At 33.8% G+C, this 20610-nt stretch overlaps 3 protein-coding genes across 5 annotated transcripts in view; 2 read left to right on the top strand and 1 right to left on the bottom strand.

The window, feature by feature from the left end:
• Positions 1–2815: 2815 nt before the first annotated feature.
• On the top strand, positions 2816–5408 carry LOC125072613 (glucose dehydrogenase [FAD, quinone]-like). The gene is made up of 4 exons (XM_047683245.1): positions 2816–3082; positions 3386–3543; positions 3884–3998; positions 4062–5408. The coding sequence occupies exons 1-4, from the start codon at positions 2816–2818 to the stop codon at positions 5406–5408; spliced, it is 1887 nt and encodes a 628-aa protein (XP_047539201.1).
• Positions 5409–6383: 975 nt separating this feature from the next.
• On the bottom strand, positions 6384–8073 carry LOC125072769 (growth arrest and DNA damage-inducible protein GADD45 alpha). The gene is made up of 3 exons (XM_047683460.1): positions 7768–8073; positions 7138–7354; positions 6384–6966 (listed from the first exon to the last, which is right to left on the bottom strand). Exons 1-3 carry the CDS (start codon positions 7827–7829, stop codon positions 6751–6753), a joined length of 495 nt encoding a protein of 164 aa, XP_047539416.1. The 5' UTR covers positions 7830–8073; the 3' UTR covers positions 6384–6750.
• Positions 8074–8135: 62 nt separating this feature from the next.
• The window catches only part of LOC125072767 (electron transfer flavoprotein beta subunit lysine methyltransferase-like), a 38704-nt gene continuing 26229 nt past the window's right edge, over positions 8136–20610 (top strand). Inside the window, exon 1 of one of the 3 annotated variants that reach the window (XM_047683453.1) lies at positions 8136–8303. The gene's annotated coding sequence lies outside the window, so the exon portion shown is untranslated. Of the gene's footprint in view, positions 8304–14191; positions 14228–20128; positions 20141–20610 lie in introns of those variants that run through there. The other 2 variants (XM_047683455.1, XM_047683456.1) reach the window with 2 other exon arrangements.

Below are 20610 nucleotides of genomic sequence, written 5' to 3'. Positions count from 1 at the left end.
ATTTATACGATTTAATATTTGCAAACATCAATTTAAGTTGTGATTACTGTTATACTTAAATAAATAAACTTACTTTTCTCTGTTTTAGTCGTTTCGTCATAAATCTTAAATATTTATATTTTTTTTATATTAAATTTACACCAATTTTTTTTAAAATGTTACTGACGTCTAAGCTGACCCTATTCCACGTGGTCCATGTCCATAGAGCCAATCTGTTTGGCGGTATTATTACTAATGTAGATAAAAAAAGTTCCTTTTCATGATATATAGGCATATTTTGATTTTATGTGGGGCTTCGTCCAATCCCAATTCTATCCCATTCTACCGTCAAATCACAATATTCAGTAGTTTGAAGGGTGAATGAGCAATTCAGTAATTTGAATTAAATACCTTATGCATTTAATATAGATCAATATGGCCATTTAAATGAATAGTTTCGAAGATATTACAGATTTAAAACGCAGGGACATACCGGTTTGTATTGTTGAACTACTGAAAAACAACGTTGTTAGACATTCTGTAGTATATTTAGTATCAACGTTGCATCCGTGCGAAGCCGGACGGGTCGTTAATTTATAAAATTATGTTTTCAAATATATGAAATAAAGGTGAAACGCACGACTCACATGAGATAGCTACAAATTATGTGTGATAATTTAATAAATAACCCTTAAATTATTTCTTAACAACTCGATGATATCGAGCAACATACAACGCCCCGATCTATTAGAGTTTTAATAAAATTAAATTAGTTCGAGACGTGCGATTATCTTTAAATTAGCCCAATTAAATTAAATATATTGAAAAATATACGAATCGATAAATTATAATGCTACTTAAACCGGTTCATGAGAGTAAAATTAACATTAATAAGAGTTTAATTTTAAATAAAAAGACAATTCCAATTGTTGCAACAAAATCATTCATTTTAATTTGTGTACTATAAAAATATAGGTATCTACTACAATCACATAATCGTAAGTCCTTTTGAATTAAAGTACATTGTGATTGGCACAAATATTGCTACACAGAAAAATAAAAAGTCTGTACTGAGTCGTGTGTGTATGTGTTTTATAAAATTCTATTATTTTATAAGATTCCTTATTAAGCTTTTCTAGTTATATAATAAATTCTGCCTCATTTTATATTTTTCCAATAATATATCTCTCTGTACAAGTTAAGTAGAAGTAAAGTAAATTGTTGGAACCTTTCTTTTTGGGGAGGCTTGGAACTTATTCTCCACCTTCTCAATGTTGGTTTAGCTGAATTTCGAAGTGTTTTCTGCTACGGCCGTGCATGAGACGAAATTTTAAATACAAATTAAGGAGGTATCTCAGTGGCAACGTAGCGGTACAGTTTGTACCGGAAATCTGTGGTAATGTAAAGTTGATCTCTACCAATCTTTGTATATCGGTCAGTCTGGTACTAGTAAGTCATCTGTTACTCTCATATCAAACATTAAGTCGCATTTGAAAGGCGAGTGAGCCAGTGTAGTAACGATCTGAAGATTGGCGGTGTCAGGGCTTGTAGATTACAAGGATTGTAAATACCAGTGCCTATAGCAAACGGCTGCCTATTGTCAGATGAAATTTTGGCCGTCTACAGCCCTAATATAAATAATAATAGACATTTTTATTTTTAAATAACTATCCCCAATTTTAATCATTCATTACGACAATATTTATGAATAAAACATCATACTCATAAAACTGATAGTATTGAAATATATATATATTAAAGCCACTAATTTTTGATCCTTAACCATTCCAGTTTTTGATACGCTATCATAACGTCAGACTTTATATAGTTGAAAAGTGATGTTTAAGCAGAAAAAAGACAGAATATTGGAAAATTAATTTTAACACAACGACTAAAAATCGAGGTAATTTATTTAATTCATTTCATTCTAAGCCGATTAACATGACTATTAGGCAAGAGGAAGGTTGAGAGAGGTAACTGAGGGAATAACTATAGCCAATTCCAATCGAAGACATAAAGATAATCATACCTTAGATTTATTTACGTATTCCATGGAATTCACTAATAGCTCAGCAATATTTTTATACCACTAACAGTTCTTTATTAACAACATCTTTATTTAGAATAGAACACTATTCCCCTTAACTAGGCCCGGGATCCACGGCACTGATTGAACAATAATTGTGAATACTAATATCATTGTAAATCAGGTATTTAAAAAAGCAACTGTGCGAGTTTCTTGTTTCTTCTCGCTAGAGGTTGGAGTCGAAATATGGACGATTCAAAAATGTTTTTTTGTAAAGTTTAACTTAATTGAATTACATTTGATTTCATTTTGATTTGACTACTTATGTCCACTTTAATTTTACTTCCAAAATATCGATCCTGAGGTTCAAAGCGAAGTGTTTTTGCAAATCCATAATAAATATCATAGAATCATACCAATTCGATGTTAAATGTTTTTTAATAGATAGATTGATTCAAGAGGAAAGTTTATATGTCCAAAGTGATGGTCTATCGCTCAGTGATAACTCACAATAACCATTTTTTATCCTTTACTTTTAAGAGAAATAATGGCTTATTTTCGAAGCGATTTTAATATATACTTTATAGATCGGGTTGTGGCAGTAGAATTGTCACCAGAAAAAGTCATTTTAAAATTGTTAAAATTAATGCCATTGTAAGTTATCTGTTACCCACTTCGACTTCTTATCAGGGCATTAAAGAAGACAAATGCCTTATGCGTCAGTTCTTAAGTGCTTTGTGTCCCGTTCCTTTTGTTAATTTTATGCTGTCATTAGTCTCTTTTTGTAGTCCAATCTTTTTCAGGTTCGAAATGATTTGGCAACCAATAAATCTAACCGAAGTTTGTCCAAGCCAAACCACCCTTACAGCCTGCTCTCCCTTCGGATATATTTATTTGAACTTATTAGTTCAGTTATACGGAGGTTCCCGATATAAGAGGTTAGAGACAGATGATAAGGAGCTACATGATGATAAAGAGCCAGATGATGCTAAGGATGAATATGACTTTATAGTGGTCGGAGCCGGCTCTGCAGGTTGTGTGGTCGCTAATAGATTATCTAACAATACGAATTGGAAGGTAATTATATTTTATTCTTGCATAAATAATCTTATGTGTCAACTTTGCTAATTGTTTGTTTTATTTTTCTTAAGCACTATGCCACTTGATGAGAAACGGTTACCACTGCTCATAGACATTAGTGCTGTATATTAACCGTAACACCACCAACCTTGGGTGTAAAGTTGTATTGTCCCTGGTGTCTATAGTTACATTGGCTTTCTTCCCTCCCCTCAAACCGAAACACAACAATTATAAGTATTGCTTTTTGAAGGTACAATAATATTACATCTTTATTAAGTCCCAATTGAATAACTTCCGCAGGTGCTTCTTTTGGAAGAAGGACCAGAACAACCAGATATAACTCTTGCCCCAGGTCTTTCAACTGCCTTACTGGGGTCTAACATTGTAATGTCTTACACAACTGAGCCAAATGGAAAAAGCTGTCTTGCTCATCCTGAAGGAAGATGTTCATGGACGAGGTACGGTTAAGGTTATTGTAATTTTTTATCAGAAACACATACTGAAAATAAGTAATCCTCTTTAAGCAAGTGATCAGTCTATCGGTAAGGTATTAAACAAACACAACAAAAAAGGGAAAAGCTTCGCAGTAATTGGTTTAAAATTTATAGCATATTTCATCTTAACTTTTGTTTTTTTCGACGTACCATCATAAATCAACATAGGTATGAAATCTTATATTACGAATTAGTCTTAAAATAATTCTAATTGTTGTTATTTTACTTCAAATTCTAGTAAAAGCACTGTAAACACTATTATACCAATAATAAACAAACATAACACCTTAAGCTACCTTTGTAGAGGTCGAGTAATGGGCGGTTCGAGTTCAATCAACTCAATGGCATACATCAGAGGAAATAGAGTCGACTATGATGGTTGGGCCGCACTTGGTAACGTTGGATGGAGTTATAAAGATGTAAGTATTAAATAGATGATATTTCTTTTAAAAAGTAAATTAATGATTACTCTTTACATTTAGGTATTGCCATTCTTCAAAAAATCAGAAAGAAACGAAGACATAGAGTTTTTAGAAAGAAGGTATCACGGAGTCACAGGGGAGCAATATGTCTCTAGTTATTCTTATGTAGATAAGCCTTCCTTAATGGTGACTAAAGGTTTTATTGAAAGAGGCCTTCCTTTGGTTGACTTTAATGGACCTCAACAAGAGGGTGCTTCGCAGGCACAGGCATTTGCAAATTCAGGAGAAAGAGTTTCGACAAACACAGCTTTTATACAACCGATAAGATATAAAAGGAAAAATCTTACAGTCAAAAGAAATTCCGAGGCCATTCAAATACATTTCGATAAAAATAAGAAGGCATGTGGAATAACTTATATACAGAACGAAAAAAAACTAACTGCATTTGCCAGAAAAGAAGTTATTGTTAGCGCCGGGTCTATCAATTCACCAAAATTATTAATGCTCTCTGGCATCGGACCAAGATCTCATTTGGAAAAATTGAATATACCAGTCATACAAGATTTAGCTGTTGGAGAAAACCTACAAGATCATGTATCTTTTAGCGGCGTAACATTTGCTTTGTCTAACAAAACAGCAACAACAGTCAGTGAAGAAGAAGTATTACAAGCAGTAAAAGATTACGCTGAAATGAAAATTAAACGTGGTCCAATATCTGGTAACGGACCGGTAAGCACGATCGGGTTTATAAAAACTGATGAAGATTTAATCGCTCCGGACATACAATACCACTTTGGACATATTTCTGATTTGGAAGAATATGTTGACGATGTATTAACAGCGGAGCAAGTACCAATTTTCCCAACGCCATTTTACGACGCTCTTTTGGTGAGGATGATGAATTTAGTTCCTAAAAGTAGAGGCGTGCTATTATTAAATGAATCTAATCCACTCGGTGCTCCGCTGTTATATCCAAATTACTTAGGTGATGAAAGTGATATCATCCCATTGTTAAAGGGTATAAAATTTATTTTGTCGTTAGAAAACACTGAAGCATTTAGATCGAATGGTGCATATTTCGTGCGGAAATTGCTGCCAGCTTGTAAAGATTACGAATGGGGCACCGACGAATACTTTATTTGTATGGTGAGAGCATACACGGTCACCACTTACCATTATGCGGGTACTTGCAAGATGGGTACGAAATGGGATAAAAAGGCAGTTTTGGACAATCAGTTAAGAGTTTATGGCGTTTGTGGATTGCGAGTTATTGATGCGTCTATGATGCCTGTTGTTACTCGAGGTAATACGAACGCTCCTTCTATTATGATAGGAGAAAGGGGTGCGGATTTCATTATTAAGTACTGGCAAGATAATAATAAAGCTTATTGTGTTGAAGCTCATTGATTTCCTGTTAAACTGTTTGCACGAGCCTTTTTTAATAAGATCAAGATAACGAAGGAAGATTTATATTTCGTGTGGATCGTCTAAATAAAAATAAATAAATAACATTTAGTCTAATAATTATTGTATCTATCCATTCAATTATGCTTTATGGTATGCTTATGAGCCGTAAAAATGGCATGAGATATAAAAACTACGTATATTTTTCTACATACGTTCAAAAAACACATAAATAAATACATACCCATATGAAGGTTTAGTAACAAGCCATAATCTACCGAAAATAAATTCAAAATCATATCGTTGTTGCCAGAGATATCAAGCTTCGCGTAACCCACCTATACCAAAAAATATATGGGTGTGAGTTTTCTAGTAATATTATAATTATTGAATTTGGGAATACCAAATAAAATATGAGAAGCGCTTCTTGATTCTTGGATATTAATATAACTTAAAGTTGATTACCAAAAAACCCTGATACCGATTGTATATATTACCTAATACTAAAGTTTCTATTAAATAATTATAAGTTGTTTATATTTTTATCGAGCATTAATTTATATTTATGGTATATATCATAATTATAATATATACATTTTTACATGAGTTTGTCTGTTAACAATTATGTTAGGAAAAGGAGTACTATCTAAAGTAAATTTCTATGTGACTTATCATTAAAAATCTTACTTAAGTAGGTAGTAGAACTAGGATATATCCATAAATTTTTTAAAAAATTAGCAGTAAAGTATAGCGTCGATTTTTTTCCTTTTGGTAACACCTATAAGTTAGTTCTTCCTAACTAAATAAAGTTATAAATTGAACTACCATCCTCTAATCAACCTCATTGAGCGATGAGAAGTAAGCCTTTCTCATTCTGTTTTATATGTTACAGTCACAGTTAAGCCTTTGGGCTTTGCTTGTCAGTCATTCATAAGATTTTTATTAAATAGGTAAATGCGTTACAAATAAAACAAAATATCACCAGCACATGTTTATTATTCATTTTAAGTAACAAAGTAGAAATACGTTAACAATAGAGTATTTAGATACTTTTCATTTTTCTACATTTTCAAATCACTTATTCAAGTATAAAAATACAAGCCATTTCCTGGCGAATTCCATTACAAAAGTACAATCGCTGTACGAATAAACTCCTATCCTTACGTCTCATCTTAAAAATAGTCTAGTGTTTATTGTAATTATGGAAACAAGTTTATACAACATATCGCTACAAGTCCACAGGACGAAGTACAACACTAGATGGCACTGAAGGCCGAAATAACGCATATTGGCGTTATTTGTCAAATAAATCAACTCAATTCTCAATAGTATTTACAGGCTACGTTCACTTCTCCGGTAGCTTGATGACTGGCATCTGAGTGCCCCAGTTGGTGTCGCAGTGGTCGATCAAATCTTTTTCTGCTTCAGATAAGATAGACAGGTCAATTTCTTGGCTGTCGCTAAATGGATCAGCGTACGGGTAGTGGACGAGAATGCAGCTGAAATCCATAGCAGTTTTGCAGAAGCCAAGTAACCTCTTCAACTTATTCTCCGAATCGACCTGTAAATAAGGAAAACATTTATTATTTTCAAGTAAATAAAAAATAAAAAAAGTGTCATTTAAGTTTCACTAAAGAAGTTACGACTAATGAAATCAAAATTACGAGTTATTAACATTATCTTATAATTTATGCCAGCTCAAATTAAATATTAAGTATGGTGGAGATGTTACCTTTATGACGTAGATGTCGTTTTCGTCGCAGAAAGCCTGCAACAAGACCTCCTGCATGTGCGTAGCGCTGTCGCCAGGCGGCGCCGCTGCCGTCAAGCAGAATAGCGCGCCATTTGTATTTTTCGACAGATACTGTATAGCTGGTAAGAGACCGATGGTAAGCCTCTTCTCCACGCAAGCTCTTCTTAGTACAGTTCTGATACACTGACTAATTGGGCTGTAACAAGAAAGAAGTAAATTAATAGTGCAAATAGTATTTTTAAAAAGACGCATCCCGTTGATAATTCTCGACTAATCAAACTAAATTATTGAAAATGTTGCGAAACTTCGCGGGCAACTAATTGCAATTAAACTTGTGAGAACATTTATTAGGTTGTGCTATTTCTTGGAAGACAAGTTTCTCTGAAGTTACAAGTTTGTATAATTATATATAATCGTCTAACTAGTCAATTATTCAAAATCAAAATTTTGTTTATGAGTTAATTATTATTTTTTAAATTTATGCTCTTATAATTGATTTGCATTTAATTTATAATTTTGCGCTGTCATAATTTAACACTTATTGGATTTGCACAATAAATTGTGCAATACTGTATTGCAAAACGAAATGTTTTGAAATGCAATATTTACCTTTTAGCCGCAGCTCCACTGAAAGTCTCGGTTTTTACAGAGACCACGGACTCGTCGTACATTTTGTTTGATAAATGTATACTTTTCAAATCTTCACAAATTTTTGGGTAATGTAACCCGTAGCCTCGAATTTTCACTTAAACTTCACACAACTATGCAAAACTACTCCCTATTTTCACTATTATCAGCACTTGATATGTTATCACACGGCAATCCTCTCGAAAGTATGTCACAACAATTTCACAACTTCAAGAATTCAACTGGCGTGGCTTTACTTTCGCGGTTTGTAACTGAATGTGGCGTCTGTGACGTAGAACGCTCTTTTATAACGTGGTCGACGCATGCGTCAATGTTTCGATGTGTGCGTGAAGCCTGCTTTAGTGTTGACAGAGATTCCACGAAATCAACTTGTCGCGATTCAATGTGTTGGAAATTTACAGCTGTGTTGTGTTGTAGTTATATTACTTTTAGTGATATCTAGGTGTGCGTGGACCCTTTCGATCGTGAGCATCCTTCTGCAGATCACAACGTGTTAGGTGAATGTCAATTTTAATCTTTGACCTACCCTACCCCTCTCGTTTTTCAATACGATAGGCGTAGCAGGGGCAATTCGACTCGTCCACTGGTTCCGCTAATGTTAAGGTTATCTTAACGTTTGCATGTGTGCGTGGCGCGTGCGTTTTATCCGTCCACGCTGGTTGAATGGTTTTCCCGCTTCTGTTTTGTTAGGGAAAGGATTGTTGGTTTTTTGTTACCAAACTGGGGTATTTAAGCGGATACTGCAAATTTAGTATTTAGCGATCCACGTCGATAGATATGCGACAAGATTTCGATAAATTGCAGCACTGTTTAACTATTATGACATATTACATAAGAATATTTATCTAAATATTTAATTGTAGTCTTTGTAAACATTATGATTACACATTATACAATTCATGTGAGTTATCATGATTATGTTACTTAGTATTACTTATACTAGTAGGAGTTTTGGACGCATATTATAATTACCCGGGTATATTCAAAATTATTATGCTCTGTGGTTTCACCCACACTCAATTAAGATGTATGCACATTACAGTTTGGTTGATGTTGTAAGTGATTTAGGTGACAAAATTTAAACGATCTAAGTGATTAGAACAATTATTGGGAAAATACTCTTTTGAAAATAACCAGAAATGTCTTTATCGTCTTACTATTCTTTTCTAATATTTTACCTTTTTAGTTCTAGCGATTTAACTTTACTTAATAACTATATAATAAAATACTTTGTGGTGTACAAAGTTTATTTAATAATAAACATTTATTTTTGGATAAAAATACTTAGATTTAAGCTAGGGGTTCAATAATAAAAATATTAATTTAGAACAATAACAGTGGATAATAACGTCCACGATAACGACAAAAAATAGTTCAAAAAATGTCCAATTAAAGCCTATGACTAACAAATCAAATTACGTTCAAAATAATTGCCTTGATAATGATGCATAAAATTAAATTAACATATAAAATATTCCAAAGAAATTTTACCGCAATGTCCGTGAAATAAAGTTGTTTGGTTATAAATACTTGGTATTTCGTCAGTATTTATTTAGGTTGAGGTGAATTCTCCGGTTTTTACATTTCGATAAAGCTTCAATTTGCAAAACATATTTGAAGTTTGAATGTATTAACGCAAATATTATTGTAATGTGGGGAAAACATCAATAATATTTATGTTTATAAAATCGAACGCAATACGGTCCCTAATTAACTATTAATTATATGATTTTGAGAGCAGCGATTGTATTTTTATGGACTCGAGCGTGTCAAATGTCACTACTACACTAATTTCGGCCCGACAAAAATATTGCTATCTCTTTCTCATGCATGGGGTTAAAACAAAAGTATCACTCTAAATTAACGTGGGGCCATCGTCTTTAAACCACCTTTTGTAAAGAAGGTCTGAAGCTTTTCCCCACATATCCCAATGCACGCCAAACAGCATTACTTAATATTGTTTTGATCCGGCTTAAAGTGTGAGTGAGCCAGTGTAACTACAGGCACAAGGGATATAAGTCGATGTAAAGAATTATTGAATGGTTTTTGGTATCGTCTCACCATTAGGTGGACATTCGCCAATCCGCATTGATATATTATATTTTAAAAAAATTACATGTCTTTAGAAATAAAAGTAGTGTTTCTGATCAATTACATATATGTATATATATAATTGATCAGAATATATATATATAATAAGAGCATTATCTACTTGGACACTGCAATATTGGACGGCGCGTGTCACTAATCACTCTGCGAGTTTCTACCACGTGGTATACCATGTACAGATGGTTGTCACTAACAAGTGAGGGTCAACGTTCGGAAACCAAACAATAACAACATTATCACATCATTTAATTGCTTAGTCATTGCATTCAGACGATGGAATCCCTCAACTGATATAATAAGCGTGGTGCATGAAGTTTTCATCATTTCCATTATCAACTTAGATCGTGACTAATATTATAACTATGTTATAAATGGGAAAGTGCGTTTGTTTCGCTTTCACGTCTCATTTACAAAAACGATCACGAAGGCTACCAAACACCAGACCCTCCCGAGACCCCATCACACGCGGGTGTCTTCTATTATGCTACAGCAAATCCAAAACACTCTCTTTTAAAATCTTACCACGCTGCACAGGGGTAGCACAAAGTGCATTAAATCAATTGTATCATTGGGCATTTTTAACTTCGCCGTTTCATAAATTCAAGTCATTTGTAAAAAATACATTGGTAAAGAAGGCATATTATTCGATACAATATCATATTGATGATAAAAAAGCGTGGAGTTAATACTTGTTGACTTCCAGGCAGGAGACATAATAAACATTTATATAATTGTATTTAAATAACATGACTGTATTTTTAGATGTCGAAAAAGAGTAACTACTGAGTTTCTAGCCGGTAGAATCTACATTCCGAACCTACTTATATATATATATAGCTTTACTTTAAATAGTTTGTTAAATGACGATTCAAAAGTGCTTGTAACAGCCTACTTAAATATAGTATATTTTGATTTGATTTGATTTGTTACAGCGCACGTCAAGGAAGCTCTCAGACGGCACAAACCTATAGGGTCTTTGTAAAAAATATTCATAAATTATATATATTATGGACCTTATTCCATTGGTGAAAACGGAATTAAAATTCCTACAATATTTTCTGATATTATTGCGATAGTAGTTAGAAATACATACAATGACTTTATTTATAATAATATCATTAATTTATAATGATAATGACCTGATCGATGCCGGCGGCGAATCTTAAATGAGACCAGCTAAATGCCCAGGAAATATAAATAACAATTTTTATCTATAATTTTCAGATCGGATCACGATTTATGATACATTTAATATGAGCACACACACACACAAGGGGATCAGATTATGAATCATGTGGTCGTGCCTGCTTATCCTCTAGCAGTAATTCATCAAGCGGCGGCGACCCGCAGTAATCGATGGATGACTCAGAGCTGTTTGAATTTTCTCGCTGGAATTGCTGCTAGTACTGACTGTCGTATACTTTGTTTACTTCAAGAAGATGGGCTCATTGTTTTATTACCGTCCCAGTGTTGAATTTACATAAGGGGCACTCGAGGCTGTGGGCATTAGCCCAGGGCGGCAAATTTTCAAGGGAAACAAAAATGAGGATGTGAAAAAGTCCTCAATTATTTTCTAGAATTGTTGATAATTAGGTGACATCTTTTACGACGCTTAAGAAGAATCCGGCACTGAATCTTGCATAATTAGGACTATTATTATTTATTATTACGTACCATACGAATCATAGTTCGCCCCAGTCGTATTTAATTTTACCACCATTTTTATTCGTTTTACTCCATTTATTAACTCTTTACTTTAACCAAGATAAAATCGTTATGATGTATAAGTTAAACACACGAAACTACAGATAACAATTCATTTAGGAACAGGAATCCTTATACAAATTCATATCCTGAAATATTTTATTCCAAAAAATCCTTCTCACTCTATATTTTATTAATGATTAAATTACTCTTTATTGAGCACGAGCCCCAATTATATAAGTATTAAGGTCACATACACACGACTTCGAAAAACATTTTTACAACGACACTTTAAAGTCATGCCTCGTAGATAATTCTATATATGTATTCGTGTCTTTGATATAGTAACTGGATATTATAAATGAGTTATTTATAGATAGATAATAGATATCTATCTTCATTATAGATAACAAGTATAGCTATGGATTATTGTTTATATCTTAGGAATTCCACTAATTCATTCATCAGTGTTAATCAAGGTCACCACTGTTACTGTGAAATTGTGATTTTTACTCATAAAAACATTCGTAATTCAATACTAACTACTTTGTGTTTTTGAGAAACAGTTAATAACCGTGACTTTCGACATCAATTATATGATTCGTTGAAGCATTATGTGTGCGTATATTGCTTATATTAAGAGATACCCCTGACTAAGGCATACTGTTTATTTAAGAATGCTTAGAGCCAAATAAAACTTTTTCACGTTGTTATTTCCCCGAGCATGAACGTCCAAACGTAAACACAGCTTAAGCACGTGTAAAATGTCGTACTGGTCACGAGCTTGCGATCTTCGGCTTAATTCCACGTTCCACTTTGATAAATAATAGTATGAAAATTGTATTTAATTAATATATTAAAAATATATATTGTTGAAATAGACATTTAAAAGAACTCCTAAAAGATAAATAAAATTAAAATATACTTTATTCTTGTTTCTTGGTAGTAGGGCTTTGTGTAAGCCAGTCTGGGTAGGTTTCACTAGCTTGTCGGACATTCTACCGCGAAACAGCAATACTTAGTATTGTTGTGTTCCGGTTTGAAGGTTGAGTGAACCCGTGTAACTGCAGGTACAAGGACATAACATTGAAGCTCTAAGGTTGGCGGCGTATTGGTTTGTTGTAAGGAACGGATGATATTTCTTACAAAACCAATGTTTGTGAGCGGTGGTGACTACTTACCGTCAGGTAACCCATTTTTCCGTCCGCCTACACAATTATATTAATTCCAATTAATTTTCATTATAATTGCCCTAAATAATAAAAAAAATCTAAGCACAATTAACGTTAGCACGTGAACTAAATGTAAGCCTCTCGCGAGTTCGTGACTAATCTCGTATCGATCACAAACCACCGCAGCCACAAGGTCGACCACCGACCTTCAGCGCGTAATCGGTTCAAAGAACTCTGTAAAATTTTCTTTTTCACTTTAAAAAGTTGAAAATGCATTTCGACGTAAAGCTTTTTATTATTTTTTTTCAAAGAAATATCAAACATTGTTTAATGGAGTGATTAATGCACCTTGATTGATTATCAGTCATCGCTCGTTGGTCTAGTGGCTAGATATAAGAACTGCAGATCCCAAGGTCGAGCGTTCGAACCCTTAGTTGAGGCTGATAAAAAGTTATTAAGTTTTTCTGTCGAAAAAATATTATTAACAGCCCGGAATCTGGAAATTAAGTGTGTACACTCCTGCGCCTCGAAGAGCACGTAAACCCGTTGGATATGCGCCCGAACACACTCCGGGCGTGTTGGAATGTCGACCCAATTCCCATTGGCATATTAGTGTGAGATACGCACACAATAGTTGATTTTAATATATCCTCTACATATGGATAGTGTTCGTCATTCGGTCAGCAAGAGCATTACAAGTCATAAATAAATTTTTTTTTAGCATTAGCAACCCGTAAATGTCCCACTGCTGGGATAAAGGCCTCCTCTCCCTTTGAGGAGAAGGTTTGGAGCATATTCCACCACGCTGCTCCAATGCGGGTTGGCGGAATACACATGTGGCAGAATTTCGTTGAAATTAGACACATGCATGTTTCCTCACGATGTTTTCCTTCACCGCCGAGCACGAGATGAATTATTAACACAAATTAAGCACATGAAATTTCAGTGGTGCCTGCCTGGGTTTGAACCCGAAATCATCGGTCAAGATGCACGCGTTCTAACCACTGGGCCATCTCGGCTCATAAATAATTTTAATAATTGAGTATTTTTAATATTACCTACAAAATACTAGTCGCCCGCAGCTTCGCTCGCATTTTATAAGTTGATCGTCAAGATATCGGCCAAGAAAGTATATTATTTTAAGTTAATAATTACTCAAATCGAAACGTTTTCATATCTACTGCATAAGTGTTATCTTATCTACTAATTATGAATTCTTAATAGACATAGTCTGACTGATAAGAGATAAAACGTTCCTGCGTAGCGTGAGCGAGCTGTTCGAAACTAGTTCAAACTTGTTAACTAATTGTTCCACATGTGATTGTTTATATAAATAATCTTTTACATATTACGAGTTCTTGTGATATTGTATTGTTTACTGATAATACTTCATGAGTTTTTAAAATTCACCGCAGGGAGCTGGGCGACATAACTAGGTTGGTGACCTTTCTTTTAGTAGTTGCTCCAACAATGACAACAACTCTGACGCACAAGTTAACGTTAGTTCTCAAAAACGTGTTCGAAGCACGTCTGAAAAATCTAACTTAATTATTTAAATTTTTTTAATTATTTAAGGGGAATGAATGGGGTAACATTTTTCTGTCCCGCTACATATTACATAATAAAAAAATAATGCACAGAAGTCACAAGTCACTTGCACAAATTCCTACTACCCAGTACAAGCAAGTCTTGCCGAAAAATGTCGAGTATATTTTGACAAATAGCATAAACCAGATTAGTAAATAAATAGTAAATAATGATAATTTAATCACACATATCATTTATTTTCAAGTAACACATGTAAAGATTTATAATTACTTAAATTAAAGCACACGTGCTCATTTGCTTAGTCACGATTACAGTGAAATGTCATTAACGATGATAATGACATTTTCTTGTTATAATTTGTTTTTATTTCATAATCCAGCCGGTAACACCAATTCGACGCCTTTCGAGTGTCAAAATTATGTTAACAGCAAAATATTAAAAAGTAATCATTATTGCATCAGACACTGCAGATTCTGTCTCTAAAATTTCCAATGAAATAAAGTGCAGAGACACCTCAATACCTATAAATTCAACAAAATAAAATTCGATAGCCTCGGATGTTTCCCCTATGACAATTAGCGTCATAGACTGAAAAAGGAAGAAGCCGACTGTTTGGTTCCAAAGTTCGTTTATTAGTCTCTCATTATAAACTACCCAACAAAGCAAACCGGCATACACTAGTTAACCTTTTTAAAACCTCTCCATTGCCGCCACAGATAGAACATTTCACAAGGATGTGTTACATACTTACACATACAGACACACTCACATCGACATCCATACAAAACCAAATATCAATCTCTCGAGCCTATACCTCTCTTTGAGTGTTCCAGGTGGAGAGTTCATCATAATATTAATTAATTGATTAAAAAAAACTTATTTAAGTAAGTCACATTTCTTCGTCATAGTCCTTCGAATATTTTCATACAAGTTTGTACAATTGATAACATGTTATCTTAATCTATTACAAAGTCTGCAGTTTTTTTATCATCGTGAAATTTTAATGACATTTTATACTCAAATGTTTTGAAATGCTTTGTCATTTCGTTGGGTATGTTGCAGGGTTATTATTGTTATCTTCTTTTCTGATGATCAAAGTTCGAGTCAGCTACCAGCTAATCGTGGTCAGACTTGACTGTCCAAAGAGAATTCATCAAAGCACCATCGCCAACGGACTGGATTTGCTATGATTTATTGTTATATGTTACATTCCTAAAAGTTTATTTTGTATGTTATAATATTAAAGTTACATTTAAGGGTGTCAATCATTCATGACCGCCAGTTTGAGAAACATTGACATATAGTGTCCGATATACACATTAAAAAAACAAAAATAAACATATGCTTATATGTATTCACTCACGGAGGTGCATTAGCATGAGTGAGTGACGCCCATGCTTACAATATGTCTTAGTGTGCGTGAGACAACATAAGCAAAATAATACAATTTACAAATTAGATTATTTTTGTCAAGTTTATTTTATTAGTGAGAGTTTTGAACACTACTTAATTTCTCTCTTTCATTCGTCATTGATTTGACATTCGGAGGTAGAAGACAGACACTATGCAACATTTATAGAAAATATTCAGAAAGTGCAACAGTGATCAATTATTTTGACATAATATATTATCATATTTATTTCCATGATGATTGACACTGATTTGGAAGTATATATATATATAACCGTATAATTGTAAATACCGTTAGATTATAATCTATATCGCGAGATTGTGAACTGTCGAAAGGTATATATTATTATACGGTGATATAGACATATCAATAAATCACAATATTATTATTATATGTCTCATAATAGTTCTTTACAATCGTCGTGTTATAGTATTCAATTAAGCGTAAAGCTGTTTCACCGGGACGGAATATAGACTATTTCTTGAAAAACCGCCAAGAACCTCAATAGTAATTCGATGGTTAAACATATATCTAGATCGTGATAAATTAGAAATAGCTTCTGCCTTTGATTCGATATGTTATCTTAAACCAGTTATCAATATGCCGCACAGCAGAAAGCATTCGCTAAAAATGATAATATTGCACCATAATTCGCTCGTGTTTCGCAATTTTTATGTCGAATATTTTGTATTTGCTTTATATGAGTTTGATAACCTCGTTTTTATATGATATAGATATTATATATATTATGCAATACAAACACTTATTGTTTTAGGGATGCGTTACTCTTCGCAATATATTTTTTTTCAACCCGATTAGATTTCTTGTCGTTCGTGTGTTAGCCGCCATATTGACGCCATTTTTGCAAACATTTCACGAACGGTATGTTTTTGACATTTCCATCGTAAAAATATTAAGTATACTGACACAATTACCTCGTTACAATTTAATGATGTGTATTTAAGATTTAAACTGTATTTTGACAAAGTAGTGTCGTCCCCTGGCTTCGTATTGGCACGAATATTAAGTGGAAATTCGTCTGTATTTCTTTTTTGAAGAGGTGTCTCCTACTATATTAACGTGTGGCATAAGTCGTAAACAAAACAAATCATTTATTGCGTATATATATATATACTATTCTGTCTGTATGTATGTATGTATGTCTGTAATAGTATATATATATACTATTACAGACATTAATAAATTAAATGTACCTTATACACGTAACAGAGTTTCTTACCGAGAAGTAGTTGAATGGCTTCCTGGCAAAATTTCTTGTAACTTAAGAATTTTAAGCAGATTACAGTTTTCTCAAAAACGGTTGAGTTCAACAATCATATTATAATCAAAATAATCTTTATTCAATTTGGCTCATAGGAGCACTTTTAAATCATCATGTTACGATGTTGAAGTTAATGTACCACCGATTCGGAAAGTAGATTCTACCGAGAAGGGCCGTCAAGAAACCCAGTAGTTTTCCACCATTTGAATTATAGAGTATGTCAGTGAACCACAATTATTTTTTATATATGTTAGAAGTCAATAATAATTGTGTAACGTGTATATATTACCAAAAATATTGTAGAAATAATAAGATTTAGAATATAAGCATTAAAAACGGTTTATTGAAAACAAGTGCAAGTGACATAACACATTGACAGACACTAGGAAAAGTTAAGAGATAGCAAAAAAGTATTTAAGCTATTAGGCGTTGTTTAACTTCTTCCAACATCCTCTCTTAAACATAAGCCCATCTTGGAGGCACAAAAAACCAATTTTGAGTGCGTCGTGGCTTTCGTTAGAGCATCTGCGACCATCATGTCCGTCTGAACGTAGCGAACGTCAATGGCCCCACCAAGCACCTTGTCACGAACAAAATGATGCCTCACATCAATGTGCTTCGTCCTGGAATGATAACCATCAGAACCTGAAAGTTTGATAGAACTCTGATTATCACTGTAAATAACCATGGCTTCATTCTTCAAGTGTGGCCAAAAACTTTCTTGAAGTTGCTTTAGCCATAAGGCTTCTTGTACGCAAGAAGACAAAGACATATATTCCGCCTCAGTTGTAGACAGGGCAACTGTAGGCTGCCGCTTCGAATTCCAGCTGATTGTTCCTCCCTGAAACAGGAATGTGTAGCCAGTGCAGGAACGTCGATCATCCCCTGAGCTCGCCCAGTCTGCGTCACAATAACCATAAGTCATTGTTTCTGCTGGTGTTTGCTTATAAGTCAGTCTATAATCTTGAGTCCCCTTCAAGTAGCGCATGACACGTTTCAGAGCAAGCCAATGCTGCATTTCAGGCTTGTTATTGTATTTGCTTAACATATTAATAACAAAGCTAATGTCTGGTCTTGTTACTTGAGAAACGTACAACAAACATCCAATTATCTCTTGATAAGGAATATCAGTTAATATTTTAATTTCATCAGAATTTTCTTTCTCATAAAACTTTGTATTTACATCCATTGGAGTCTTGACTGTCTTACAATCCGACATACCATATTTTTGTAATACTTCCATTATATATTTTCTTTGATCTAAGTATATTATTCCATTCTTTCTGTCTCGTTCTATATGTATTCCAATGCAGTAACATAAGTCTCCAAGATCTTTCATTTTAAACTTTTTATGCAGTTCTGCCTTTACGTGGCTTTTCATATTGTCATGAGAGGTATTTTTATGCTTTGTAAAAAATACAGAAGTTTCGGAAACTTTCACTTCCTGTAAGAGTTTTGTTTTAATAAAATCTGATGATATTTTGATACCGGAACTTTCCAGACCCATGATCATTGGTTTATAATTATCCGGTAAACCTGCCAGCATGAGTGTTCCCAACCATTCATCATTTACTTCGAAACCAATGTTTCGCAACTTATGCGCTGTACTCATAACTTTATTCACATATTCTTCAATACCACAACAGTTGTCCAATGAAGTATTGACCAAATCCTTAAGTAAGCCGACTTTTCTCGAAAGCCCGGAGTCTTCGAACGCATTTTGTAGGTTTTTCCAGACTTCTTTCGCTGTTTTTGCATTTTCGATATGTACGTAGTTCATAGGTTCAACCAACAAAATTATCTTCGACTTTGCTTTGACATCTTTCTTAAAATCGACATCGGTACCAGGTTCAATATTTTCCCACAATTCTTCCAATTGTAAATATGACATTACTGCAAACTTCCATGTGGAGTAATTCTCCCGTCCGACCAATTTCTCAATTTGTATGTTATTCATGGCCATTCTTTACGGGACCGGCAAAGTACAATATATCGCGCAATACTTTACTATGACTTATTTTAACGGTAAATATTTTAATGTTTACTCTAAATTAGGTATACGAGTCTGGGCCCATAACCTGTAGAAATAATAAGATTTAGAATATAAGCATTAAAAACGGTTTATTGAAAACAAGTGCAAGTGACATAACACATTGACAGACACTAGGAAAAGTTAAGAGATAGCAAAAAAGTATTTAAGCTATTAGGCGTTGTTTAACTTCTTCCAACAAATATTATATTACTTCGAACGGAACATGTTCATAGATTAAAAATATCAAGTTAAATATACCATACCATTTTTTAGTATAGGATGGCAAAAAGAACAACCTCTCACATATACTACCACGTATGCGAACACTTCAATCAAGAAATATCAAACATATGTAGGGTATCTATTGAAGTGGTAGAGTATCATCATATGTTATACGAAGTAATTTTTTTATTTTTTATTCTATATGTGGCAAACGAACAAGAGGCTCACCTGATGGAAAGTGATTACCACCGCCCATGGACATCTGCAACACCGGGATGCTTGCAGGTGCGTTGCCAGCCTTTAAGAAATGAGTACGAGCTTTTCTTGAAGGTTCGCAGGAAAGTTGTATCGATTCGGAAAAACCACCGGCGAAAGTTGACAAAAAAAAGTTTCACAGAGAGGTTGTGAGATGCAGATATTGTCTTAAAAAAATTGCACTGTTCTGAATTTTCAGACATCTAGGTGGTGCGGGTGAAGCTGAAAATTTAGAGGCGATGTCCGAAGAAGAAATTCAGTAGCCGGTATTAATCCAAACAATTCCTAGGAACATTCCCCGTAAAAAATGCGGTTGATGAAGTGCTTGCTTAGACTCTTTACTAAAGGGCGCCGTTCAACCTGCGGCCCATGTAGGCTGAAATTATTTGAATTTACGAAAAAAGAGTTACTACATAAATTTTAGGATAATTTCTATAGTATATTTATTATATAACTATTTTTATCGTAAAATAAGTCTGATTTTTCCTATATCTGCTGCGCGAACGGCAAAGATACGAGGTGGCAAAGTGAAAATTCGAATAGAGCTCGTCGAAATCTATAAAATCGGCAATTTTCAAAATCCCTGGAAAACTTTCCAGGTAAGTCCCTTTTCGAGCACCTAATGACTGTACTGACGCAATAAAAATTATTATTATTATCATCATAATCAGCCTGTATCAGTCCACTGCTGGACATAGACCTATTACCCCCAATATATGTATATATTATTCATACATAAAAACTAAATTACGTAATAAAATCTAAATTAAAAACTACATACTACGTATATGAACGTAATATACGATATATCTTTAGCACTGTACTGTCCCAGTGAATACCCTCACTACAAAGCCTAGATTACACATTGAAATGTATGAAACCTTCGTACTTGGTATTTCCCCGCTGCTCAGGCAGGATCTTGACAAGGAAGTCGGTTTTGTGGGGGGACTTTTTTTGAATTCACATCTGAATGACAGTGTATGACATGATAGCGTTTATTTGTTTTAATTTGATGTATAAAACTAAGGCTGTTTTCGCTCAATATTTATTTATTATCAAATAGGACATA

This window comes from Vanessa atalanta, chromosome 22 (genome assembly GCF_905147765.1).
Source record: "Vanessa atalanta chromosome 22, ilVanAtal1.2, whole genome shotgun sequence".
In the NCBI taxonomy this organism is placed as follows: domain Eukaryota; kingdom Metazoa; phylum Arthropoda; class Insecta; order Lepidoptera; family Nymphalidae; genus Vanessa; species Vanessa atalanta.
Note: the sequence above shows the minus strand (reverse complement) of the source record. Positions and strands in the feature narration are given on the sequence as shown.